Source organism: Zonotrichia leucophrys, chromosome 1A (assembly GCF_028769735.1).
Source record: "Zonotrichia leucophrys gambelii isolate GWCS_2022_RI chromosome 1A, RI_Zleu_2.0, whole genome shotgun sequence".
NCBI lineage: Eukaryota > Metazoa > Chordata > Aves > Passeriformes > Passerellidae > Zonotrichia > Zonotrichia leucophrys.
The window spans coordinates 750,944-778,473 of NC_088170.1; the positions used below are offsets into that span (position 1 = coordinate 750,944).

A 27,530-nucleotide genomic window follows, 5' to 3' on the forward strand; every position below is an offset into this window, starting at 1 on the left:
TCCTTCCCACCCCACATGGCAGAATATAAAGCACAGGCCAGATTTTAAAAGATATTAAAGTGCCAAAACCATACTTTGCCTTGCTGCTAAGAGAATTTCAAATATGCTTCAGATATTAAGATACCCACAGATTTCTGAAAATCTGACTGGGAGCCCATCTCTGGCTCCAACAGATCTATAAACTCATTCCTCTCCTTTCTTGTACCCAATTTATTAGCAAACATCCCATACTTGCACTACCCTTCTCATCATCCTTAAAAGCACTTACCAATACTAATTACTCTTCACATATCCCTTCTCCTGTGAAGCGAATTGGGATTATCATCCCCTCTGAAGTAAATACAGATTACTAACTCCTCTTTCCAGTCTGAGGAGATACAGAAGGGGCCCTGAAGTGGCCTGCACATACAAAGCACAGAGGAATACTGAAGCACACACCAAGACACAGAAGTTCTCCATCCCATGCTCAGGCTGTGACAATCTAAACCTCACCCCTCTATTTGCAAATGATACCCTCAGCCCAATTGTTCCCCTCTGCTGGCTGATGATCAAATATTTAATGCATGCCATAAAATGAGAATATGAACTCGGCAGCAGTGCCTCCTATTTGTCATGCCCCATTACTCAGACAGGGTGGTACGTGCCCACGTGACAGTTTTCAATTTTATTATAGTCTCTATTTGCTCACTCACTTAAGATGTTTAAAGAAGAGTTGTATGGATTATCAGGCAGTCTGAAAAGTTCAGTTCAGAGCTCTTCAAACATATTCATTTTCATCTTATTAGCACAAGTAAAGTAAAAGCCTTAGGCAGGTAATTTACCATCCAGTTTATCCAAAGGGACTTCTAAAGGAAAAGTCAACCTTTGTAAATTGTTGGTGATAATCTCCAAATTGATCATTAATTATCAGCTGCTCCTAAGCGTTTCTTCCATCAGCAGCACTGTGAAAATAATAGATTTCTCAGAAAATCTGCCATTGTTGTCACTGCCACCTGTGCAAGCAGCCCTGATTAAACCCAGCAAAGTTCCAGGGCAGGCAGCTGCCTTGCCAAGGGAATCCTGTCCAGCCACTGCATCTTCCAGGCAGCTTAAAAATGAGTTACCCACCAAAAGGAAAGCATTTCTTACTAATGTTATATTTCACATTCTTTACCTTCCCCTGTATAGTAGCAGCCACAATTAATTTGAAGCCACTCAACTGTGCTTAACAAAGAGCACATTGTTTGGTACTGCCAAAGCCAAGCTGACACACACAAACTTCATCCTTCTTCCTCTGCAAGTCAATGCTTACAATTCAACAGTAAGAACTTGAAAAGATCATTCCAGACTTTGTCTGTGAAAATGAACTCTGGAGCAGACCAAGGGTTCACCATCTCAGGTCCTCATCAGACAGGATCAGAATGGGATTCTTCTTTTTGTTTGCATGTCAAAATCCAATTCAGCCTTGGTGAAAATATTCTGACAACTGCTCTCTAGAATTGCTGAGTACACACACTAAACAGAGTTCTCAGAATTTTGGGAAATGCTGTGGCCAGAGTACAACACCTGACATTCCACTAATTAATTTATCATTCCACTGATTAAGTTCCTACTTTAATCCCTTCCATGGACAGGCCCAGCTGACTTTGCTGCTGCAGCCATGGATGTCACACACCCCTCATCACCTTTAGTGGGACCAAACACACCTGGCACACCCACTTTAAAATCAACCAGGATCCCAAAGAGGAGCACAACAAACTGCCAGTCCGACACCATTTAATGGTGTATTGTCATACCATCGTGAAAAGGAAGTAAAGAATTGATATTAGAGGGAAGATAAAGGCAGGTAATGAAATTTTTTAGAGATAGAGTATCTGGAAATAGTATCCAGAAAAGGCTGCATGGTTATAAAGCACGAAGTTTACTTTAGCTTGAAGATGATCTACAGGTAAAAACACCCTGAACCAGGTAAAAATAGCACCTGAACCAGGTGATTTGTTACCTCCATGGGCTGTAAGTATAACACAGCAGCAGCTGAAGCCTTTTACACCTGAGAATGGCAAAAATACAGGTAAAATACACAGGTAAAAGCACCCTGAACCAGGTGATTTGTTACCACCATAAGCTGTAGGTGTAACAGAGCAGCAGCTGAAGCCTTCCACACCTGAGAATGGCATTTCCAGCAGCACTGCCACACACTGCTCTGGTTTTGCACAAACTGAAATGCAGGCTAGTTCTACAGCTGGGCAACCACATCATCCTGAACACACACACACACACAGAGTAAAGGAGTTCTGCTCTTTTACTGCTCACTGGATTCATGACCCTTGTCCACTGGAAACAACTGCACACTGAGTCCTGATAATTCCAAATGCAGTGGGATTACAGTCATAAAGATGGAAAAACACAACAGCGCCACAGCTGAAAGAAGAACCATCCCTTAAAGATAGTTTTGCCCAGATGCTCTCAAATTCAAATAATTTAGGTTTACAGTTGTAGCCTGGGAGCTTTTAAATAATAGATATGAAATTTCAAGTTCAAAGGGCAGGAACACTGAAATAGAACAGAATCTTACAGAGAGATGAGACACAAATCTGGCAAAAAAAGAAGGGAATAGACTTGTATTTCTATCAGTGAGATGGTGCCAGGGATAAGGCTGCTGCTCTTACAGGAGCTTGGGCTATAAATACTTTAATATTGAGTAAAGGAAACCAAGGAATCCATCCAAACCATTCCATCCAAACCATTAAGGTGTGCTCCTGTTCTGGACAGGGGGAATTCAAATGGCATCACCTCACTGAACAGCCCTGAGCACTGAGAACTGCCTCTCATACCCTGGCTTAAACTTCCAGGACTGAAAATAAAACAAAACCAAAAAAACAAAAAAAAACCCACCCCACACTCACAAGTGCAAGTAAAACACAGTTTAAGGAGAGACAATGTGATGTGATTTACAGGTAATTCTTTGCAGGAGAACTACACCAAGACTCTCAATGTATGCTTAATATTGGGAACAAGATTTGTCATCAGCAAACAATTTAATAATCCGGTTACACGAGCAGCAACAATTCCTGGGCTGGTAATGAACACTATGATATCGAAGTTGTCATCTCTCAAACAGAATCTTGGTTGATTTTCTGTACATGAGCAGCCCTGATTAATTCAATTGTGCCCTCGGTGTGTTTAGTGCCTGTCTAGGTATGGGAGAAGGGAGCCTTGCAAAGGTCTCTCTGAGGACCGAGTGAGCTTTGAAATTCTAACTTGGGCCACGTTATATGAAATAGAATCCAGCTCACTTGCCAGGAAGCAATAAAAGAGAACTCAGTGAGCCTGCTCATGTGAATACATCTTAGCAGAATCAGGGCCCACTCGAGCCACAAGGGAGGAGAAACTTAAATAAAGCATTTCAGTATAAGCATTCTTTCAGCAGCTCTTAGTCTGTATTAGCAGCTAACATCTGAGGAAAGGAAAGGTTTGCTGCTTGGCAATGGTGTGGTGTTAATGTAACACAATCTGTTAAATGAAAAAGCAAAATTAATTCCAATTTGGTGTCTTCACATTTCACACTCCAGAGACTCTCATGGACTGAATGAAAGACAAGAAGGGGAAAAGAAAATTTAGTGATTTCAAAAAAAAAAAAATTAATTGTCTCTTTCTTTGCATTTCACCCAATTAAGTCAAGAGGCAATCTGAGGAGAGAATAAGAAAGGTCTCTGATTTTTATAGGTATTTCTCCCCTTGTGGCCTGAGAAATGTCTGCCTGTGTCCATCTCTCCCTGCCCACACCCCCTCTTCCCCCTGTCCCCCCCACAATTCCCATGTTTAGCTTTACTCCATCCTCACAGCAAGAAATGGATTAAGCAGAATTACCCACTGCTATGCCAATTAGGGGTGAATTAATTACAATTTTGCCTCCTGTCCCTCGAAGGTTGCAAGTTTGTCCACCAAGCCCAATGTGAAGGCAGGGAAGGGAAGAGCTCAAACACTCCAGAGCAGAAACCCAACTTTTCCTTCTGACCCATTCAAGCCTCTCTGCACTGGGGGGAATTGATGTGAGCTCTTCTCTCCAGGCAAAGCACAGCTGGGACTTCAACTGCCAGGACTGGAAGGGGGCACCAATAATTTTTCCTATTTTTCAGTGCCATCATGCAAGTTAATCCCTTAATATTTGCAGAGGCACAACAGGAGCACAAAGTGTCACCATCACCAGAATAAGCTGGAGCATGTTCCACCAGGCTGCTCCCACTGAATTCTCCCTGGACCTCCACTCAGGACATCTCTGGTTTCCAGAGTTACATGCACACACTGTCCAAACCAAAAATCTGGGAAGCCACACAAGGCTTCTCTTCCTCAGCAGCCCATTTTCTCCTTATTTATTTTTTTCTGAAGAAAATACTTTGCCATCCCACCCAGCAGCCACATTCACTTCCAGGCTAATTACACACTGCAGGACAAGCAGCACCAGGCTGATGATGGCTTACAGAGTCAAGGGAAGGCCTAGGCAAATAAACAGGAACATTTCCCTTGGTCTCTCACTGTTTTCCACTTGGTGATGAATGTCAAAACCTGTACAGCCATACACCTTAAAAAGACTAAAACGATCTTTGTTTCCCTTTTCTCTCTCATTTTTGCTACCCCTCTATACTTCCAGCAGCACCCTGCAAAGATCTCAGCACTTCCAGCTGCCGCTGATGCCAACAGAAACTCTTGGGCATTTAATTCTGAGCTTTACAAAATAAATTACTAATATCTCCTTTTGACTGATCTGTGGTGATTTTCTAGAGACCCACACCTTGTCAGTCCAACTGCCCTGCTGTGCCAGTCTGCTATGACCTGTGGCATTATAAAAGGACATTCCTGTGCAAACAGAACATGAACCCAAATATCACTACTGTCTTCACAGAATAAATGTAATGCTGCACCTTTGGTCAGATCACTTTATAAAGTGGAAAAGGAGAAAAAATGCCCCATGGACTTGATTATAACACATTTAGAGATTTTAAAAATATAATTGTTCTGAAATTGTGGGTTTTTAACACACCAAAAAGTGCCACTACTTACCTAAAGGAAAATATTTTAGTTCAGTTCTCTGCCATGATTTGTTCCAGTCCATTTTTCATGTCTCTATAGTTTGTATCATTATTGACACAGCCATGTGAGTAATAACATGTATCATGCCCCTGTCTGTACACAGCTCATATACAGAAGAATAGGGTAGTTCAGCCAAATGAGTAATTATTAAGGGTATATTTTCAAAAAACAGAAATCAATTGCACATCACAGCCACTGACTGGGGTCATTCATTACATCTCTGCTGTAGATCCTGCTCTGCTTTATAGAGACATGTCATTACCAAGAGGCAGTAAGGAAACACTGCACAAGTTTTAGCTCTCTGAATGATAAATATGTTAGTGTTTCACAATGTACAACAAAAATGACGAAAAAAGTCACACAGAAAAAGGAAGATGGAGCAAGTAGCAGTGCTGGTTAGCTGGTTCAGTGACATACTGTTCCAAAGCAGCTCTTTGGCACCCATTCCTCATGCAAACACTGCAACTAAACACTGAGGGATTCTGACCTGATTATCTGAACACCCCAAATGCAGATGAAGCACAGCTTTAGATCTGAAATACTCACACACCTAGCAGGCATATAAATTCTCAAAGTAGGATAACAAGTAATTTTATACACCTAGGATGTTCAAGTGCCCTGGCCATAATGTGTTGCTTTAATTGTATACCCTTAGTAAACTTAAAAAAAAAAAAAAAAAAACATAAAAGGTCCAAGCAATAAAAATAATAACAAAAATTCAAAAATTATTTCAAACCTCTTGGTCAGCATAGCAGTTTAGCCTGCCCAGTTGCAGTGTGTGAAGTGACAGCATTAATCTCCTCTTGTTTACTTTTCTGAGTGCTTTACCTCAAGACTAGATGTTGAGAGGAATGAGTCTATGGTCCTACCTGGGCATCCTTCAGCGACTGCAGTGCAGAATTTGTTAGGTGTTAACCATGTCCCATTCCTTACTCTGCAGCAGCAGCAGTTACCTTTTTTATCTTTTAGGTAATATTGCCTACATTTCACAGGACAAAATAAAAATATGCCTTCTAATTTGGATTATTAGCCATGAGAAAGTGCATCCTGCTACCCACTGGATTAACAAGTAATAGGGATGTTAAAAAACCTGAACAACTCCACACCAAAAGAAGCACAAACAATAACAAAAAAACTGAACTATACTCAAATGGCCCAAAATCTATTCTTTAACTGATGTCATGTACACCCATTTCAGTGTTTCACAATTGCTTCTTCATTCCCCAGACATGAAGTCATTCCAAGGGGACTCCAAGCTATGCTGTATTTTCCACGTTTCATTTCAATAAAATATTACAAATACGTTACCATGTAGCTGGGATTTTTTTTCCTGCAATCATCATAACAAAGCAATGTTTTCATAATCCCACCACAAACCACATCTATTACCTCACACCAGAGCACAATGTTTTGGCCACGCAGTGCAAATAGTAGGAACAGGCTCACCATCATCTTCCAAAATAGTTCTTTGGACACATTTCCAAAAAACAGTAGCGACAAAAGCCCTGACACTTCATTCCTTCCCTCCACCCCACAGTGGAGGGGGGAAAAGAATTGAAACAAGCACAGAAACAAGCACAGGAACAAGCACTGCCCTCTGCCCCTCTGTGCTAGGAACAGGCTCTGATCACAGCCATCCACAGCTAAAAATCACTCTGCAGCCCACAGGAAACTTCCCTAAACCTGCAGAAACTGCATCCATCATTTCACCTGGGCACCCCAGAATGAGGTTTGAGAAGAGCAGACTGTTTAATCCTCCTGTCTCACACGGCTTAACCAAGTCATGGGGAGGGCTGGGGAAACACCTAAAATATACCAGAAACGTAAGCAGCGCCCCGTTTTAATGTGGAAATGACACTGAAAATTACAGCAGAAAAAATTGAAGATGAGGTGAAAATTCTTTTGCTCGTGGCCCGATGCTTTTAGCAAGTCCAAAACCTACAGAACTTCAAAGGAATCAAAGTCACTCAAAGCCTAACAGAGCTGGTCTTTATTTATGTGTTCAATCTACTATATTCCCTCCCAGACTTTACCCAAAATGGTTTTCAAGCAACTTACTGTTAATAAGGATTAAACCTACTTAACTGAAGTATTTCCAGAGATCACATCACTATCAGGCCTGATTAACAGGTCTTGAAGTCTACAGCAGCGAGGCTGCACTCCTCACATATTCTAAATATGACTATATATTTGTATTCTGGATTCCTTCTCAGTGAGAACCAGCGCATGCAAAATAAATTCCACAATCCCACATCTCGTATACAAAGGGCATCACACATATCCTGCGACTTAAGCTATTCTCCTGAAATTATCTTAGTCTCACACAATCACACTTCAAATACCCCATATGTCCACTTTGGTTATCCCTCCTTTGAAAAGCTAATAAATGTAACACTGAGATGCAACTGCATTTCATCCAGGAACAATTCTCCGCAGTACTTTGTGCCAGGGAAAGCATCAATAGGCACGGCCAACAACGCTTGCACTTTATTTTCCTGCCGTCGGATGGGCCCAATCCAACAGCCATGGAAGTCAGTGAGAGGCTGGGCATTGTGTGCCGCGGGAGCTGGGCAGAGCCCCACGGTGGCACATGAATGTGGGGTTTGTGCGGCGGGCCGGGGGACAAGCACAGCCTCTGTTCATTCACACCGCCAAGGAGAGGAAGGACAAACTGCCCGGGCTATTCCCGCACCCCGAGGCAGCAAGGACAGCCACGGAGGTGAGAGCAGGCACGGCAAACTGCCCTTGTTCTCCTCTCTGACACCGAAACCTGCACTGACACGGGCACCTGGAAACACCGAACACACACCTGCTGCTCTCCCCAGGCGTTTCTGAAATTAAAAATCACAATACAAGACCCGCCCTTGGTGCTACACAGAGCCTCCTATTCATCCTCATTGTTTCTCAAAGAACAAACAGGTAATCTGCACAATGGTTCTGTTACAATGCACTTGTCTTGCTTTATGAACTCTACCTGATACAGGGTTTAAAAACTGCAAGCAATTTATTTCAGACACTCACTTGGATGTTTCACACAGACAAAAATAAGGAGAGGGGAAAAAGAGCTCTTGTTTTTCCCTAAAACACCCATGGAAGAGGTATATTTCCAAAGAGACTGCATGAATTAAACAATTAAAAACACTTCCAAGTGCCCCACAATTCCAAAAGGAATCCCAAGTGCTTTGTATGGCTGGCTCACATGCAATGTTTTCCCAAACAATTTTTGATTTCTTGATGGAAATCATGCACTCTTCCTACACACACGCTCATGCCTTCCTCCTGCTCTTGGTGTGAGATGTAACACCAGGATCTCTGAGAGTGCAGATGTTGTGTTGTGGGAGATGAGAAACCCTGCTCACTCCTGGTGAGCTACAGGAAGGAAGCCCTGTGGGAAAGGCTCAGCTAGCAGGCACAAAGCAGGGCACACAGCCAGAGAGGGGCTTGTATGTGGTCACCTCGTGCATGGGGCACTGATTGTTTGGGGACACACGGGGACACCAGGCGACCCAAAAGCTGATGGGGTAAAAGCATGCGTGAACAGCAACACTGCAGTGCCAGGCAGCCAGTGAGTGCTTGTTTTGGGTTGAGTTTGGAAGATAAAAAGGCTTGGTTTGTTGCAATAACTTATATTCTTTAAAGAATGAGGTCCATGTGTCTTTGCTCCCCATTTCTACATTATGCAGCCTTTTAAACCAAGGAGACAACTTGTTCTGGAGACTTTCAAACCTCTATCTGTCTGGGGCTTCCTAAAGGCACAGGATGAATGTAAACCTCCAAGGGATTCCCAAAGTCCTGCACTGACCCCAAACCCAAGGGATGCCCAATTCCTGCACTGCACATCCCTGAGCTCACTTGTAGGCTGGAGTTACACAGTCCAGCGCTGGCAAGCTGCCATCCCATTTCCATCTGGCACCCGGATATTGCAAACCCCACTTTATTTGGGATTATGGAAACGACAGGCCACAAGGAGGGTTCAGGTCCAGCCATTAAACCTGGCCATTTGCACCCAGTTTAATGCAGATGCAGCTGTAACCTGATGGTAACACCAAAATCACCAGTTTCCAGTGAAAACCAGCCTCTCTCCATCTCAAGATTTCCACAGGTCAGAGAGCTAAACTTTAGTGGGAAGGGTGATGGAATGCAGCAGTTTGCTTAAAACCAACACAAAGAGACCAGAAAGAGACAACTGGAATTTCAGTGCTGAAAATGAAAGAAGAAATGAAGAAGAGAAGAAAAAAAAAAGCAGAGAGAGGGCAAGATATTTGGTCATCTCGTATTTAGAGCACAGGGGAAACTTAACAGTGTAAATCAAAATAAACATTTCAGGGGTCTGGCTTTAAAAGCTGCCATTTTAATAAAAAGGGGGACAATTGGGAGGTTGTTTAAAAACTGTAGCTGCATTCTCCTACCCTCTGCCTCCTCCTTCTCCCAACCCTTCCTCCCACACCACCAACTGCCATCTCTAATTTACCTTGCCATGCAGTCACTCCAGAAATCCCTCCCAACCACAGAGGACTGGAGGAATCTACAGAAAATAAACTGACAATAAACAGGACTATATTACCTAAAGGGAGGAGGGGAAGCAACGAAAATTACCAAACTGTTGACATTGGTCAAGAAAACTTTCCCCTCTAAAATTTCAAAGAGCATGAAGGCTGAGCAGCAAAGGTCTCATTATGAATTCACTCAAAACTGGTTTCTTTTTTTTTTTTTTTTTTTTTACACAGCTCCTTCTCCCCATCCCTGAATACAGGAGCCCATTCTTGTGCAATCATTAGTGCCCAACAGGCTGCAGTTCCCCACTCCTGAAGAAACCCATTTCATGGCATACAACGTGAAGGGCTCTTCATCAATCAGATGGTTAAACAGCTCCAGTGGAGCTGCTGCATGGTGACACCGTGGTGGCAGAACTGGCTTGCTGTCCATCTGGATCATCACTGAAAGGGCCTCAGAGCTCCCTTAAACCTGACAGGTTTGTTGTTTTAATCCCCACCTGGGAGAGTAACAGGACTTCTCCTAAAAACACAGAAAGCAAGAGTGACTGCAAGTGGGGAGAATGTGGCAGGGAAGCAGCTGAGGAGGAGAAAGGATGCGTGTAATACAGAGAGAGGGCTGCAAGTCTGTCTTCTAGCTGGGACTGAAAGCATCAATACTGTTAAGGGTTATTTCACACACGTTTTTTAAAAGAGTCGGATTTTTGCTGTCCACACACCTCAATTCAACTAAAACTATGCAGAGGCTTTTGAGTTTCAAATATTATCATAATTTTATCCATAGAAATCCAACTTTATCTGTCTTTCAGTATCTCAGACCTTTTCCACAAAAAGCCAGGCTCAGGCTAATAAAATGTTATAGTTTAAAGCAGCACTGTCTTGAGACCACATAACATACAGAAAATGAAATTTTTATTAAAATGGGAACATAAATATCAATCAGTCCTTTCATTCACCCTCCTGACATCTTGGAAGCAAACAATCCAGCCCTACCCATAAACCAGCAGTACATTTACTGAGGAAAGCACCCAGCAAATGATGAACTGACAGAAGCAGCTCTCCAGACACAGCAGCAAGGACCCCTCAGCCTGTCCAAAGGTGTCACCAATGCAGGACTGACGTGACACAGCTCTAAAGGGATGGCCAAACACAGGGGCTTGCGCACACACAGGAGCTGCCGTTCTTGCCATCTTTTCCCAAACATGCACCTAAGGGAAAATACTGTCAAGCCCTTCCAAAGAAGGACTTTCAAGCAAGAAAAGGAAAGGAGAAACTGTTTTGCCCTGCTTATTTTATGGACAATTCCTAACAAAGAGCAAAAACTCCACAGATTATTTGTTTTTTCTCTTATGGTTAAGGGTAAAACATGAACTGGTCAGAGTACCAAATTCCCACATACCCAAATCTCCTAACTTACAAAATTTATTTTATACAGCTATACATTTCATTAATAGGGTTTTACCAAAGGTTTCAGTCAGTCTCACTCATTCTCAACCTTTAAACAGACGAACTGGATCAAAATGATTGTATTATACTCCTGTAATTTATGGTATCAACTGTACTTTCCAGCACTGCACCACTAAAGGAAGCCCGTGGTCCTGGTTCAGAGCTGTGTGTTCCAATCAAATGGGAAAGTGTTAAATTCAGAAGAGCTCTTGGTCCATTAACTTCCACGCTGATTTGACACGCTCTGCAGTGCTTGGGCAACAGACTCTGCCACACAACGTATTCCTGAGCAAACAGTGCTTTGTGTCATAAACCATCTGGGGTGTCAGCTCCAAGGGCCACTCATCCAGCCTCCTCTGATACGCTTGGAAAGGCTGAGGTGCAGAACACAAACTTTCCTTCACTATAAAATACCTTTTGCAAGGGTAAGGTGGATATGCCATCAGAGGAACGACGGCACACACAAAATTTTGGCTAAAAGGGCGTTGTTTGCATTTTTGCACCGAAGAAAACCACTGGACAAACAAGCTTTCTGAAACACTAAGGTGCCAGGAAAAGTGATACCCTTCATAATCTGGACAGTGCTCCCTTTCATATCAGAGCCTATAGCTGCAAAGCCGAGTGCCAAGCAGATGGTTGAAATCTGTTTTGTACAAGGAGTGTGTGCGCACACGCGTTTTTTCAGATGGAGTTCTTTGTATTCATATTCAGGCCTAGGTTCCAGCCATCAAAACACTGGCACTGAAGCAATCATTAGCTGCACTTTAGACAACTGGCAACCAAGGTATTCACAGTTCTCCACAAAATGTTCAGCTAATACCTCCCAGATGCATAACTAAGGCAAAAGATCATCTTCTTAAATTGGTATCAGTGTTCTGGATGGCCTTTTCAATAGACTGCACATGTATGTAAAAATCTATCATATTTATCTCCTTTTTAAAATAATTCTCTGTTATGCTCTAAGTGTTTATAGCAGCTTTTAAAAACACAGGCTTCCACATCAAATTCTACCCAAATACAACAGCAGAAACTCCATTCATCTTGCTCTCATCTTTCTAAGACAAATCTAGTAGGAAATTCTGTAGGTAATTTTAAGACAAAGACTTTGTCTTTCTTATCTGATAACCATTTAGCTTATTTAAAAAGTAAACATCAGATAGGCTCAGCTGCTCCAGAGGAGTCCGTTCCAGACAAGATGAACCTGTTCCTGCTACTCTGCACAACTCATGCACCTCACCTCAGTCCATCTCTAAGTGGGTTGCTTATTACCACAAACAGCAAAACCAGAAATGCTTACCAGCATGGGGCTCTGCTGTCTGCCTGGGCTTCTCATGGAATCAGTGAACAGGTGACAATAATTTGCCTGGTGACAAATTAACAGAGGTCACACTTTGGAAAACTGGGGTTATCAAACAAATGTATATTTGGAAGAAGGCATTTTTGTGCAGCAGTCTCTCTGTAGGCCTTGCTGGCCACAACTGGGAATTAGTACCTTAGGAAACACACAGTTTCAAAACAAAGATTGATTTTCTGTGCAGTGCCAAGTCCACTAAGGGCCAGATGTTAGCTCTGGCATAACTCAGGTGAATTTTCATCATGACCATTCATATCATTCTGATCTGCCAGGCATGCTTGTCGTTTACGAGAAAAAGATAGTTAACCTGTCGTCAAAGCACAGCAACAGGGAACTCCCAAAATCCCCAATTTTCTGAAGCTGCAAAAATCCCTCCTGATGCTTCAGAAACTCTGGTGACACTGCAACCCATGGATGTTTGCTGCAGGTTAAGGAAATTCAGAATTCTGCTCCTCACCAGTCACATTTCCATGCCATCCTGGAGGACTGGGGTGAAGAACACCAGCCTTTCTCATGGAGTTCAGCAGGACATTAGTTAATTAATTAATTAACGTTTTTAGGACCTGACACTGAACTCCAGTGCTGCTGAGCCCAAACACTCAGAATGAATGGGCACTTTTTAAAAGAATGACTGGACTGGCCCTATCACAAAACAGGGCTTTGTGAGCACACTGCTGAAAAACTACGACTGAAGCACCATGGAACTGGCCTGATCATAATCCATTACCTTGAAAGTAATGTCATTCTTAAAAAGCTCATCAAAGAGAATAACTTAACAGCTTAGTCATGATATTCAAAGGCAGCAGAGATCAAATCCACCCAGGACTACCTCGGTTTGTACCCATTTTCTCAACAGTGTGTAGGAAAGGATGCAGCACACAGCCTAGATGTAAAGCTACCTGCAGACCTCAGCACTTCAGCTCTACTCTTACAGAGTCTGCACTTGGAAACAAGGGGAAAAACCCACTAAAACAGAATAGAACAACTTTTAACAGGAATAAGAAAATAATTCCTTCCTTTTAATAACCCTGTATCACTTCCTTAATTTCAGATCTCATTAAAAAAGTGGATGCCAAGCGTTTGGGGAAGAATCACGGTGCATTTTGTGTTCTGCAGTGGGTTTTTTGCTTTTAGGCTGGTTTGCTCACTGTGGCTGCCTACACTGTCACTTCCAGAGGAGTCTGTTCCTCACATCAATACTCTCCATGTGAACAATTTTTCCCTGCTCACCTCATGCCTGGTCCTTAGGCTATAAAACTTGTGACAGCTCTGGTACACACAGGTGAAGATGTTAACTGTTCCCCAGGACCAAAGTTTACCTGTTTGCAGCACACACAGTTTCCAAAGGTACTGCAAAATAATAATTACTGCATTTAGCAGGCACAGCTGCCCGACTCCAGCTATCCAAATCTGCCTCCAGGTAAGGAGCTGGTTTAGAAACAACTCAGATAACTGGAGGGTCTACAAACAGCGTTCCCTCCACGATACAACTGTGGCTGCAAACATTCCTTTAATTTATTTTATTAATTATACTCCACAGTCCCTATTTTACATACTTAAGCGATTTGAATACTATAGTTCATCTTGCTAGAATGAGACCTTTAGAAATTATAATTGGACAGGGAGAAGTCTGTAATTTGCAGTTCTTAGGCTCTCAAGAAGGGAAAAGGAGGGTGTCTCGAGGTTAAAAAACAGGACTACCAGTCAGCATCGCTACTTTTTAAACTCACACATGCAAAAGATTTTGTGACAGAATTCCTCAGTTTACTCGTCTATAGGTTGAGGCTAATCTTGCCTCTCAATCTAAAAAGCACAGAAATCTTCATGATTTGTATATCAATGCTTACCAAATGCTCTGAATTCCTAATCAAAAGACTTTACAGGAAGAATGAATCTATTATTAATAATATCAGTACTTCTAACAGTAAAGCAACTTCTCCATACGTGCGTCAGGAAAAAAAAAAAAAAACAGAAAGAGAATACCCATACACATATATTGCTCAATTTATAAATTGTTAAGCATGGCTTCAGGACTGAAATCTCATTCATGAACCATGCTAGGGATCTCTTACCTACTCCCAGTTTCTGAATTTTCCCCATACAAAGACACATTTATATTACTCTAAGCTCTAAGCACAAAGGCTGCTCTGTGGAATGGAAAGAAACCTTCTTTTTTTGTGTTTGTACAGTGACTAGCATAATGGGGTCCTGATTCAGGATGCTTGCACTCTACAAAAACACACTAAATCAATGACACTAATACACATGAAGATTATCTATAAAAGAGATGCATGGCACACTGCAGAGGGGCACAGCATTTTCCCTATAATTTGCCTGGCATTTCATGCAGACGCCTAATGCGCATTCCCGAGTCACACAATTCATTTCAGACTTTAGGCAAGAACAGAAAAAGTGAGCAGAACTTACAAAACATAAGCAAAGGAGGAGAGCTTTCCACTGAGAAATTCTGCCAAATTCTAATCTCAGTTGTAAAACCAGAATCAGCCCGATGTTCATGGGGTTTTGACAAAGATGAGAACCAGTAGCCTTCTTTAAAACACACCATAAATTTCTACTTCAGTGTCCAAAACCCAGGAGCAAAAAACAAATCAAAGCCTGAACCTGAAGAGAGAAATGTATTTTCCGTGTCCCTGTTATATTCAAATTCAAAAGCCTAGATATTTTTAACAGACATGGAAAAAAAGAACTATTTGGCTTTACTCAGCAACTGCAGAAGGAAACTGTACCAAAAGAATAATGTTGCATGTTCTGTTTTCAGTTGATTTCATTTAGCCTTTCAGTTCTATTTCAGTTATGTTTCATTTAGCCCATTTTTTTTTAAATAATCATCATGTTTTGGTGATTCACATTTCACACCATCCCAGGAACAAGTCATGTAAATACAACACAGCAAAATGACCCAGTTTGTTAATAGACATGCAAAACGGGTAAGAACATCCTTCCCTCCGCCCTTTCCAACCATCACCTTCCCACACATCTCATGTCTATCCAAAAAAGCCTCTGCCCTGGTGAGGCCATGGTATCAAAATTTAGGGATAAAACCCCATGAACTGAAACCTCACTAATTCTTGGGAGAAGATGCTTTCAGTCCTGTTTCACAAAGTGAATGCAATGAGGAACGTTAAGGGAATTCATCTGGAAGCAGAAGACCTCTCTGCAGCCTGACACAGCACTCAGAACCACAGCTCCCTCCCAGCACAAAGCTCTGCTCAAGGGCTTGAGTCCTGACCCAGGCAGGCCAGCCCTGAAGGTCAGAGGACACCGCACACTTCCTGCCCTTCATTACACATTCTATTAAATCAAGGAATACTTCCAAATGTATGAAAATGGCGTGCAGAGATGCCCTTGGGTCTTTCAGCTGAGTTTTACTCCATCCCGCTCTGCTGCAGTGCAGCCCCTCCATGCCCCAGCAGACCCCCCAAACCACGGAGGGCAAACACAAACGTGCGCGGACGGGCGCGCACGCCCTGATGTTCTGGGAGGCTCGCCGGTAAAAACGGCAAAAAATTACTGGTGAAATATTTCCATGTAACTACGGTGAAAAAAAGCAATAAAAGCATTAAAAATTGCTTAGAACCATTAATATTTTCTTTAGTTTTGGTCTTCTTTGCTGGCAATGGTGAGTAAGTCCAGCTCACTGTCAGACACAGTAACCTTGGCCATGCCCAACCTCTGAGATGAATCAATGGAACTTGGGTCAGTTTTTCCATTCCCAAATTCCTAAAACAATTAAGCCCGACACCAAAGAAACCAAGAGGATAACAAACTGTATCTCTTTACATGAACTACATTCCTAGGGCTTTTTCCTCTAGAGCTACAAAGGTCCATGAAGAACACTAGAAGAACACTCGATGTAGGCAATCGTCTTAACTACAAAACCAGCACGTATCTCTCCCACAAGTTCCTCACCACTAAAAAGAATTCTGAGTATTCACACAACAAAATTAAATATCAATTCACTCTGCTTATGTTTTTGCCCCCAAATGTAACAGAATAATGTTATGACAGAAACAAATGAGTAATGATAAAACTATAATAAAAATCACAAAGAAAATTAGCACTAAGGCAACATTTTATGGTATGTTTAGGTCTAATAGCAGTCAGACACCCACATCCCAGGAAAAAAACACAGCCCAAAAAACTGAAGACACTCTAAATGAACTTGAGAAGACACAAAACTAGAACTGCGTGGCATAACAAAATAAAATTATTATAGATCTCAAAAAGCATATGCCAAAATGAATTTCAATACTTGGTCTTTAAAAAACCTGAAGTATGAAAAGGAAATCTGGAATACTAAACATAAATCTAAAATACTAAACATAAATTTTAAAAATAGCAAAATATAAATACAGTTTGAGAATTGAGAAATGCTACCTGAATAATCCCACAGTACTTTTAAGGGAAACAAGGTCAATATAATTTCAAACTGCCAAAGCGAGCCACAAGCTTTTCCTCATTTTCACTTTACCTCTGAGTCCCACAAGTCAAAAATAATATCATCATGTTGGAATTATTTTTTTCTTTAAACGAGATGACAAAAAGACAAGTTCAAGAGAAGCGCCAAGCCAGATCAAAACGAGGACATTGGAAAATGTTTGCCAATTTCTGTCAAAACAAACAGTTCCCCAATACCATGAGAAGCACCTGAACTTCATATCAATATCTGATAGTTCTAGCAAACTGAATTCAGTGTTTCTTTCTAAGTCTGTTTAAAACAACTGAATAATTAAATTTCGCACCTATCCTGGAAAAAGACAGGCAGCTTCTCTGAATTACTCCTGTACACCTCACAATTTCCATCCACTTCTCACATTCCTTTCCAGCCCCATGGCCCCTGCAGGCAGCGCTGAGTCGCTAAAACTCTTCCAGAGCCTCGTCTGAATTTGCTGTCTCCCAAGAAGCACCGAGCACGGCACTGCACGCTGTCCCAAGCACACGTGGGCTCAGGAACAGCTCCTGGGGCCTCCTGCCCGCCCAGCTGGCACAGAAGGGGTGACCAGCGCTGGGCATGGCGGTGACCAGTGGCGTCTCCAGCGGAGGCTACGGCGCCTTGGGCTCGGTGTGGCACCCTGGGACCAGCCTGGCCAGGCCATGGAGCAAGGCAGCCCCTCCGGAGGGTGCGGGAGAGCTGACACAGCTCCAGCACCCTCGGCTCGGGGCGTGGGTGAGCCCTCGGTGCTGTGGTGGTGTTGTGACAACAGGGCCGTGGGAGGAGATGGGAACGGGACAAACGCCGCCGGTAAATCCAGCCGGCCCTCGCCCGCCGGCCAGAGCCACCCAAAGCTCCAGAGAAACACAGCCCAAAGCTCCACAAGTTCCGCTTTGGGTGATTCAGTAATGTGACGAGATCTGCTTACTTTGCCGCCTTGTGGGTTTTAACATACTCATGAACAACGGAATTTTACCTTTTGTAGGAAGGAGACTTCACCAGTTTTCCACATTTGATAAAAAACTATACGAACTTTAAGAGGGAAATACTCCTTGCTTTTAAGGATGCTACTTGTTAAACAACAAACTCCTTACCATCATCAGAGAGGCACTACAGCTATTGATCAATTGCTGTGAGCACCTCTTTTCTCTTGACTACAGTAGCAGAATTCACAGGCATTGAATATTTCCAGTCTGCTAAAGCACGACAACATTTTTCCCCTTGCACTCCTGAGTTAATTATGCTACAACCAGGCCCGAGCAAGAAATTAACAAACTAAAATAAAACTGAAAGTCAAGAGGATGTCAGACTGACTTCTGCAACAGTTGTGAAGGCACAGGTATCTCACACAAACATAAAGTTACCCTATATTTCAAGTCCGGCATGAAAAGCATGCAAAGAAACTGTAACTGTACCTTGGGAGGAGACACTCTTTTCCCCGTATAAATATTGTTTAAAGTGTATTTTATACACCTACAGATATATCACACTGCACAGACACATATTCTATCCTATCAGGCAGCTTCACATTCAAGGAACTCAAGCAGATACTCAGTGCCTCCTAAATGATAAAGCCATAAATGCTCGTTAAAGCTCCCCGAGAGGCAGTAAATATTTTGTAAACTAGTTATATATTTAAGATCTCTGGACAGAAAGAGAAGGAAAAACAATTCCTCGCCCATGTAAAGGTACCAATCAAACACACTACGCACATAAACACCGCAAGATGCTTGGTGGGAGACTGTGTATGTGTTTGTGTGTGTTTTAATTAACTCCTTGAATGCATATGATGAGCCAGCCACCCAGAATTAGTAATGCCAAACTCCCAATTTGATTCAAATGCAATGAATACAACAGTCGAATTGTGCAGGCTGGTGTGTCACTCATCAGCTCTCTCATTTGGGCTTTTGCCTTCCAAGATTAGTTCACAATTTCAGCAACTGGTAAATTATTGAGATGTTCATTAAAATCTGTAATCTGTAACAGTCAACTTCTTCCTAGCCAAGCATAAGCACAACAAATTAAATTAGTGCATGCAGGACTTTAATGAATAGTCTGCAAACGCAGTAATTCCTTCAGAATTATCTCAGGGAAATAAAACTGTTCATTTTTGTCACTGCAAAAAACCAGCATCTGCAACTTTACACTGGCACTCTATCTATTCTTCAAATCCCAGATCCCTAGAACCATGAACTTAAGCAATCAAGTTCTTTTCCCAAAATGTCTCAATGAAGTTAAAAGATACTCAGCTCAATAGTAATCTTTGAAATGAAAGAATCTACTTGTACAGGTAGATTTTAGGAGAGCGGGACAGCGTTCTGAGCAAGCCAAGTAACGGAAAGGTGTTATTCTTTCTCCAGAATTCTCAGCAAATTCAGCAGAATAAAGCTTTTAGGGTAACTTTAGCTAAGAAAAGCACTTAGGAATACGCAAAGTTTCCTTTTAAGAAAATGACTTCTCCATTTGACAGTGTTGGTACAACCCCAAAATAAATTCAGTGGGAGTCTGAAATGACTCGTGCAGTGCAGCAGTAAAGCAGCTAAGTATATTTTTTTCCTCCCAGCAGAGGCTTGCTTTCCATCCCTGAGCCCTTCCCTTCCCCAAGCTGTGGAGCGGAACGGGGAACGCTCCGAGAGCGCGCCACCGGTGACTGCCAACGCTGAACTTGTGCCACTGTCCCCATCCCCACTGCTCCCATCCCTCCTTTTGTCCTTCCCAGCTCTGCCTTTTCCCTCCTGAGGCTCCAACCCACCCGTCCTCCTTCCCCAAGCACTGCGTGCCACTTCACCTTCCACTGGCAGGCTGAAAATAAAGAGGGAAAAAGTGAAGGAAATCATGGAGAAGAGAAAGGATGTCACTCTGTCTGGGTGCCTAGCATAGCCTCTCTCTCAGCCTACAGAGAAATGTAAATATGCAGGCATTAATTTGGGTTTAAGAACATTCCGTACACCAGGGATATTGTTAAGCAGTCACTTTATCTATTTTTCATTAATCAGATTTTATTAAGACATTAAAACTTTACGTTGGGCATTTCTGAGGTTTTATCATTCTGTAAATTTCCCAGCTGTCCGCGATGCTTCTGGCTGCATTGTCTCTACCTTGTCCTAAGCGAAGTAAACTTTCTATTCTATTGTTATATTTAAGTATAATGACCCAACTTTAAAATAAAAGGAAAAAAAAAAAAGAAAAAAAAAGAGAGAAAAATCGAACAACAAAAGACTTATTCTTTTCAAGACCTTTAGAGCTAATGCAGGGTGCCACAGGCGCTCACACAGCTCATCCCAGAAGTTCTCCTTTCCCTGTGAAACACACGGAGCGCATCCCAGCTAGAATATCTCCCCACAGTGTTGCTGCAAACATCATCCCCCTCACCGTACGCATTCTGATGCTCCTCTCAATCAGGCAGCTGAACAACCACAAACAGAAATAAAGGCGTGCAAGGAACTTCTCAGGGAAGGACGAAAATCCTCACAATTCTGACACGGTAATTAATTATACATGTTAATTCACAAAACCTACTGCAATTTACCAGTGGTGCTGAATGAATTAATGAGTGTTTATTTGTCTGATACCGAGGATCATTTTCATTCCAAGTGCGTGCCGTAAATTCCCCCTGCTGATGGCCACAGACACAGCAGAGAAGCCCCCTGAATTCAGCCCTCCTCAGCTGGGGTGCCTGAAAGTTTCTCAAGTGTTTGCAGCTCACTGAGACACACAGAAAGCTCTCGGGAAAGACAGCGGGCAGAGAGGAGCGAGCTCCTGAGAGACACAGGGTGCTCTGAGAGCTGAGCTGCAAACAGCCCTGCCTGACAAACCTTCCCCTCCTTGTCATTCACCGCTCGAGTTCGAAAACGAGCAGTGGGAGACGGGTCATAGTAACAGAGCTCAAGTGGGACACGCTGCCACGACAAGCTGGACGCCAAGAGACTGCAGAAATGTGCTCCAGGAGCTGTGCTGACTGGGAATCCAAGGGAAGAACCTGCTCAAGCATCTAGAAAGCAATGATCTGTGCATCGTGCACACACACACACAACTCTGCAGGTGTTTGTGGGTCTGAGAGCCCTGGGCAGGAGGAAGCATGTCCTCGTGGCTGCTCCCTGACAAACACACTCGTATGACATGGACAGTGCCTGCGTGTGTGTGTGTGACTGTAGTCAAACACACACAATGTAAACAAATGGTAATGATTAACAAAAACACTGCTCTCTATCCCCCAATTTCAACTGCAGAGGGAAAATTGTTTAGAAAAAAAATAAATTTCCAAAAGATTGCACGTCCTGAGGTTCATTTTTATTGCTTCCCATTTCTGCTGCTTGCTATTATCTGCATGGCAAAAGGAGAGCAGCGTATTGATTATTTAACTAGAATGTTTACAAGAGCAAAGCTGGGATCTCTGAAAATGAAACGTATGCCTGGGGCCAAAAAAAAAAAAAAAGGAAAAAAAAGAAGGGAGTAGAGAAGCTCATTCTAAGGATGATGGTTGCCCCAAATGACTTGTTTATAGATAAAATTTATATAAATATCTATATTTATAATGCAGAGAGACTTCAGCTAAAGAAAACAGCCCAGCAGGAAAATGAAAGGACTTCTTTCTGCTTCAGAGAGTTTACAAGCATTGTGTGCATCACGAAGTTCAAAGGATGATCAAAATTGCTCGCTTATAAATTTCTATGTGTAAACTTAGCGAGGCACATGAAATACGCGAATCCATCGATTGCACGAAAAAGACAAATACATGAGCATGATGCCAGACCAAATTTGACATCAGAAACAGTAACAGTTTCCTCAGGTAGTTGAACTAAGTTAATGCAGCGCACGTGAACAAAACCAATTTTGTCCTATTATTGTAATGCTAACAAACCGAAGGAAAACGCCAAGTATTCCAAGTCTGGAAAATTAATTGCATTAAAGACAACCTTGGAGTAGAGCAACCTAGCCAATTTCACTTTCTAGTAAGGAAGCGTTCTAGTTTCAGAACAAGGATTGAAAGTGTTAAAATAGTTCTTTTCCGCGTTTCCAAATTTTAATTTTCTCCGATCTTTTAATTCAAGTGTTCTTTCCTGTCCTTCCTTTGCATGCGTGTTCCTCAGCCCACTTAAAATGTTTTTAACTTGCCTTCTTTTCTATGCCTTTACTATCAAATTCAGTAGGTTTGAACGATGAACAGCTTGACTTAGCATATTTTTAACCAGCTGGTCTAGCACCTAGCTTGTATTGCATAGTCAGATACAACCAAATGTTTATACAGGAGGTAGCTTTCACGAAGATGAGAAAAACCTCAGTAACGCGCATCCTGGCATTCTTTCATTTACTGCTTGGAAATGAAAGTTTGGGTTGTTTACTGCAGCGCACAAGGGGCTATTAATAACCTCTCAAGAAGAAGCCGGAGGGGAGGATGCCGGACCATCAAGGCGCGGACGTACGAGAGAGCCTGGGCTAAACGCTCCGACCATCTCGGGAGAAGCAGAGCCTATGGAAGAAGGAGCGAGCTCCCGGAGGTCACACGGCACCAGCAGTGACAGCAAACTCGGTTCCAGGCAGGGAAGGCTCCTGTTTCGGGCAGGGGGAGTCGGGCCCGCTACGTCACACCCGCAGCCCGCTCGTCATCCCCAGACCCGGCTCCTGACACTCCGCGAGAGACGCGACGGCCAAAACTTGGAGGCAAGAGTTTCACTTTTTCCCTTCGGTTCGTGTTTGCCTTCCCCCCCTCTCTCCTCAGGCAGAAGGATGTTCTCCTCCTGACGGAGGGCTGCGATGTTAACTCGCCTAAAAATACTAGCTCCTGCTAGATCAACAAAAGGTCATGTGCTCGGCACAGCGCCTTCCCAAGTTTGACGGGAGCCTGGGGCTGCGAGTCGGAGGATGCCCGGGAGCCCGGCCGCCACCGGGCATCCCCGGAGCGCCGCGCCGGGCCGGGGCGGCGGGGCTGAGCGGCAGCAGGGCACGGCAGCTCCGCGGGCCGAACAAAGCTGAGCGCCGCCCGGGGCCGGGGGCTCGCCACGGACACGGCACCGGGCACCGCGGGGGACGCGGAGGGGAGCGCGATCCTCTCCCTCTGCCCGGCCTCCTGCCCGAGTTGCGCGGCCGGCCCCGCGTGTCCGTCTGTCCGTCCGTGCTGCCCATCCGCGCACACGCGCGCCGGCAGGCGAGCTCGGATGAATTAAAAAATAATAATAGAAATAACAGTGCGATAACAAACAAAGCACGAAACAGAACGGCAGGAAAAAAAAATAAAAAAAAAGGGGAAGAGACACCCCCACACGCATACGCACACCCCCGCCCCAAGAACTCGACTCACCTTTCAAACTCCTGAGGTAAATCAGGGTCAGTTAGCATGCTGGAAAAGCACAATTTCCCTTTGTCACAGCAGCCACCTATGGTCGCCTCCAACTGAACCTGTCAAGTGAGTCCAAACCTTCTAAAGCGATTGATTTTCTCTCTCGCTCGCTCTCTCCCTCCCTCCCTCTCCCTCCCTCCCTCCCGGCTCGCTCGCTCTGAGCGAGGGCTCCTTGACCAGTCTCTTAAAGGGGCAGCGCGCTCCGCTCGGCTCCGCTCCCCCCGCCGCGACCTCCGCGGCTGCCCTGCCCTTCCCTTCCCTTCCCTTCCCTCCGAGCCCGCTCGCCGAACGGGAAAAGTCAACTCCTCAGTGCCCTGAACACCGCCGAGCGGTGGAGGGGATAAAGGGGGCTGGGGGGGCGGCGGGGGGAGGAGGGGAAAAAAAAAAAAAAAAAAAACCAACAAAAAGCAGTCCCGACAATCCACCTAAAGCGGCGAGGCAGGAGCAAATCCCCTGCGCTGAGGAAGATCAGTGGAGAAAGAAGATAAAACAAGAGCAGACTGATTAAATGGAAACAGTTATCAACTCCCCTATTTCAACTCCGAGAGAAGAGATTAAACACATAAAAATGTTACCAAAGGCATTTGTGCTCCGAAGAATTTTCATTCCTTTCCCCCCCCCACCCTTCCCGGTCTCTGGCTTTCTCTCTCCCTCTTTCTCTCTCTCTCTCTTTGGGTAGGGGAAAGAAAAAAAAAAAAAATCACCCGCACAACAATCAGGCATTGTTCTGAGGGAAGAAAAGCAACTTTGACAGATTGAAATATAGCAGAGGCCCCTTCAAGGAAACCTGTAAACAACTTGTCACTCACTCTGTCGGTCTCACTGTTAGCTCTTGCTTTCCACAAAGTGCTGCGAACCGTCCTGGCAACAAACCCAAAGTTTCCTCAGCTCCAAACTCCATCAAACAGCCCTGTTGTGTGCGAGGGAAAAGGTAGCCACATGCCAAAACAGCGGGCGCGCACACGGACGCACACACACGGATGTTCAAACAACAACAAAAATAAACTTTCCGTTCATCTGCTGCGGCTTTTCTCGTTCAATCACACCCCCTTTTCCCCCCCAACTCTCCGGGCGAGCAGCAAAGCCCCTGGGTCGCGCTCCCTGCCATTCCCTGCCCAGACAATCGCTGATAACAAGGTGGACGAGGCGCGGAGCCCCTGGGCTGCCTGGCGGAGCGCAGCACTCCAGTTGTCCCGATGGAATTCTGCGGGGCCGGGAAGGCAGGCAGGGATCGGGATCGGGCCCCGGACACCCCGGCATGCCCCGCATCGGGAGGCAGGCAGGGATCGGGATGGGCGCTGCATCCTCCGCATCCCGGCCGGGCACGGCGCATCCCTGCGCGCTGGGCGGGCACGGCGCTCCGGGGAACGGGGCAGCGAACGGGGAAAAGCTCCCGAGCGAGCCGGGGCTGCCCTGCCCGGCCCGGGCCTGGCACTCAACTCCCCGCAAGGGCCGGCACGGGAAAGGAAAAAACACAAAAGGAGAAAAGAAATTGTGCGCGCTGTTCTTTCGCACACACGTGCGCACACACCCACGCAGGAGCACAGGTCTATACCCCATTCTTTCCAGCTCCCCTGCCCTCACTGTTTTCTCTCTTTCCCCCCGCTTTCATCTGCAGCTGGACAGCATTAAGGGCCTTACAAACGCACGTGGTTTTGACCCCACAGCGGTTTCATGAGGTCCATTGCCACCCCTCTCATCCCTGCCTCCCAGTGGCGCGGAGATTGCGAGTTTACTTTTTGAAATACACACACATATTTGCGCGGAGCATCCATAAAACTTTCAACATTTTCATGCCCGCTGGCTGGAGAAAAACGCCAAAACAGAAAAGCCTATTATTTTTAATATCCAACAGCTCCAGCGTTTAATTTGCTGCTCGGTGCACACGTTAGGAAGCAGCAGGCTCATGCGGAGGCCGGCCAGCCCCGCGCTGGTATAAAGGCACTGCCAGCTGGGAGCCGGGGCTGCTCCTTTAATCACCAGCAGCAATCCCACTCCCAAGTCGTGCTCATCAGCATCCATCGGCATCCCCGGGCCGGCCCGGCACGCAACTCTGCCCAGGCTCAAAGGGGATGATGAGCACAGGCACCTCCAGCCTGCCTTGCTCAGCATCACCGACATCTCCTGGCTCCTCACGTGGGACACGGCAAAGCAGCTCCCTTCTGCAGCCCGCAGCAAATAATATTTCCCACAGAGGTCCATTCACGGGAGCCTGGCAAACCCGTTAATGTCCACACGCGTTTTTCATTTGATTTTTAGTGGCTATCCCTTTTTAGACTTTGAAAAGGCAGCAGATGATTAAAAAGAACAATTCCGAATACTTTCTCTTTCATCTGAGGGTCTCAAACCACGTTAAGTATCGCATTACTCCTCTGCAGGTAATAAATATAATTAGGGCCGATTCCAAAACTTTATTTGTATTGAAAAGTATCTCACTCCGCAGGGGCTCCATTCAAATCAGCAAATCTCTGTGTGGAGTAGGAGGCTACTTAGTAAGAGAATTTGGCCTCAAATAAGGAAACTGAGGTGCAGGCAGGCTTAGGAGCTTGCCCAAGTTGACACAGTTAGCCAACTCCAGCAAAAGGAGGAAAAACAAAGACCCCATATGCCTCACAGTCAACAGCAGCCCTTATGCTGCTGAAACATACAAATATATTTTTTAATATATACGTGTATTTCAGCTTTTTTCCCCACAGGTTTTTTTACTTTTGCTGTGTTGTTTAAAACATGCTTCGTTTCTGTATTCCCGCTCTGTAGGGCCCCTCTCCTTGGTGTTTCATTTTCCCCTGGATGCACCACTGCCCATCCATAAACGCTGCTCCTTCTGTCCCAGCCCTTACTTTTCCTCCCCTGGTTCTATTGCCTCCCCTCACACCTGGCCCTGGGAGGAGTTCACAGAGTGAAGCTGCACAGAAGCCACGTCTGGAAGAAAATGAGGAGTACCTTTTATTAAAAGAAGGATAAATCTCGAGCATTTGGGTAGAACCATACTTTGCATCTTTGCTCTAACCTCACATCCTTTTAGCAACTCAGTTCCACAACTGCCCTTCTCCCACCATGTCCCTCCTTTGTCTGTTGTGTATTTACCCCTTTCCATTACAATTTCCCACCTGAGCTTTTGCAGGACAATGATCACACTCCCCCCAAGCTGGTGTTATTCCCAGCACACTGGGGCTCCTGGTTTGCTGGCTCTCTGCTAATGTGACCATAAACCAAAGCAGCCACCATCAGCATCAGGAGTTATAGAAGAAGACATAGGCTAGATGAGGAAGAATCATATTAAAAGGAGGAAAAAGAGAAAAATAAAAGCGTGGGTGAGAAAACTAAGATAACTGAGTTATCTGCAACTACTGAGCTCCTGCTCCCAGATAACTGGGGGGAAACAGAGTGGTGTCCAGAGAGGAGAAAAAAACAACTTACTGTTGTAGTAATTCTGCATTATGGTATCCTTGTCCTATACTGGATTATGTGGATAATATATATATATTACTGCAATACAGACAGTTAAGTATAGACTTTCTGATGAAATTACTTTCTCATAAGTAGTTCAGCTGCAATTGCAAGATGGAGAAAAGGCAAGTTAAGTGGTTTGAGGGAATCTCAAAACCCTTCTGAAAATCATTTCATATTGACTTTCAGCTTGCTTTTTAGAAATTGCCAGGACATGTTACAGAGTCTGCTAGCACATCAGAGAGTGGAAAAACTGAGAAATTCGGATAAATAACCACTGAGAAAGAAGAAAATGTACATAACATGCAAATGCAGGTCCAGTTTTTAACGCAAAAAATTTTATCTTGTTCTGAAACTTTTGACTACTAATAGGCAGCTCTGGTGGCCCTTTTTACTGAGTGGGTGGTAGTTACAAAACCCATCCACATTTAATGCTCACAGTTCTTTCTTCTCAAACTGAGAATTCAGACAAGTTCAAATGTCTTTAACCTGATGAGAAAAATGAAAACCATCTTACTACTCCCCTAGCAATTCACTGAATCTGCATTTCTCTTGCTTTGCTTCCTTGAAGGAGTACCAAACAAAAAAGGCCCAGTAAAAGAGGACAATTTGGGTTGAACTAAAAAAAAAAAAAAAGCTCTGATTTTCATTTGGATGAGGGGACGCAACCGAAATCATAAACTGCTATAAGAATTCTTGCGCTTAACTGATTTCTTTTTTCTTTTTTTGCTATTGTGGTTCTCCAATTCAAGAAGTGAACCAAAAAATCAAATATCCACCCAGCTCAAGTTAGAAATCCTGTAACTCCTGAATATTGCACAGGCAGAATCCTCAAGTCTTTACACAAGCATACTGGAAGAAGGGAAACCTTAAATGAAACATTTTTTTTTAAATCCTTAAATGATATCACTTCAGTCTAGTGCTTTT

General features: G+C 44.1%; 1 protein-coding gene across 12 annotated transcripts in view; it reads right to left on the bottom strand.

Moving 5' to 3' along the window:
* SOX5 (SRY-box transcription factor 5) overlaps window positions 1-27,530 on the bottom strand; it is a 592,640-nt gene that overhangs the window by 249,832 nt on the left and 315,278 nt on the right. For 4 of the 12 annotated variants that reach the window (XM_064734473.1, XM_064734490.1, XM_064734482.1 and 1 more), the window contains exon 1: window positions 23,115-23,283. The exons of 4 other annotated variants lie outside the window; for them this stretch is intronic. In XM_064734473.1, coding sequence (XP_064590543.1) covers window positions 23,115-23,152 — 38 coding nt within the window. In that variant the 5' untranslated portion in view covers window positions 23,153-23,283. Of the gene's footprint in view, window positions 1-12,306; window positions 12,373-23,114; window positions 23,284-23,962; window positions 23,977-27,530 lie in introns of those variants that run through there. 4 more of the 12 variants (XM_064734499.1, XM_064734410.1, XM_064734457.1 and 1 more) reach the window with 3 other exon arrangements.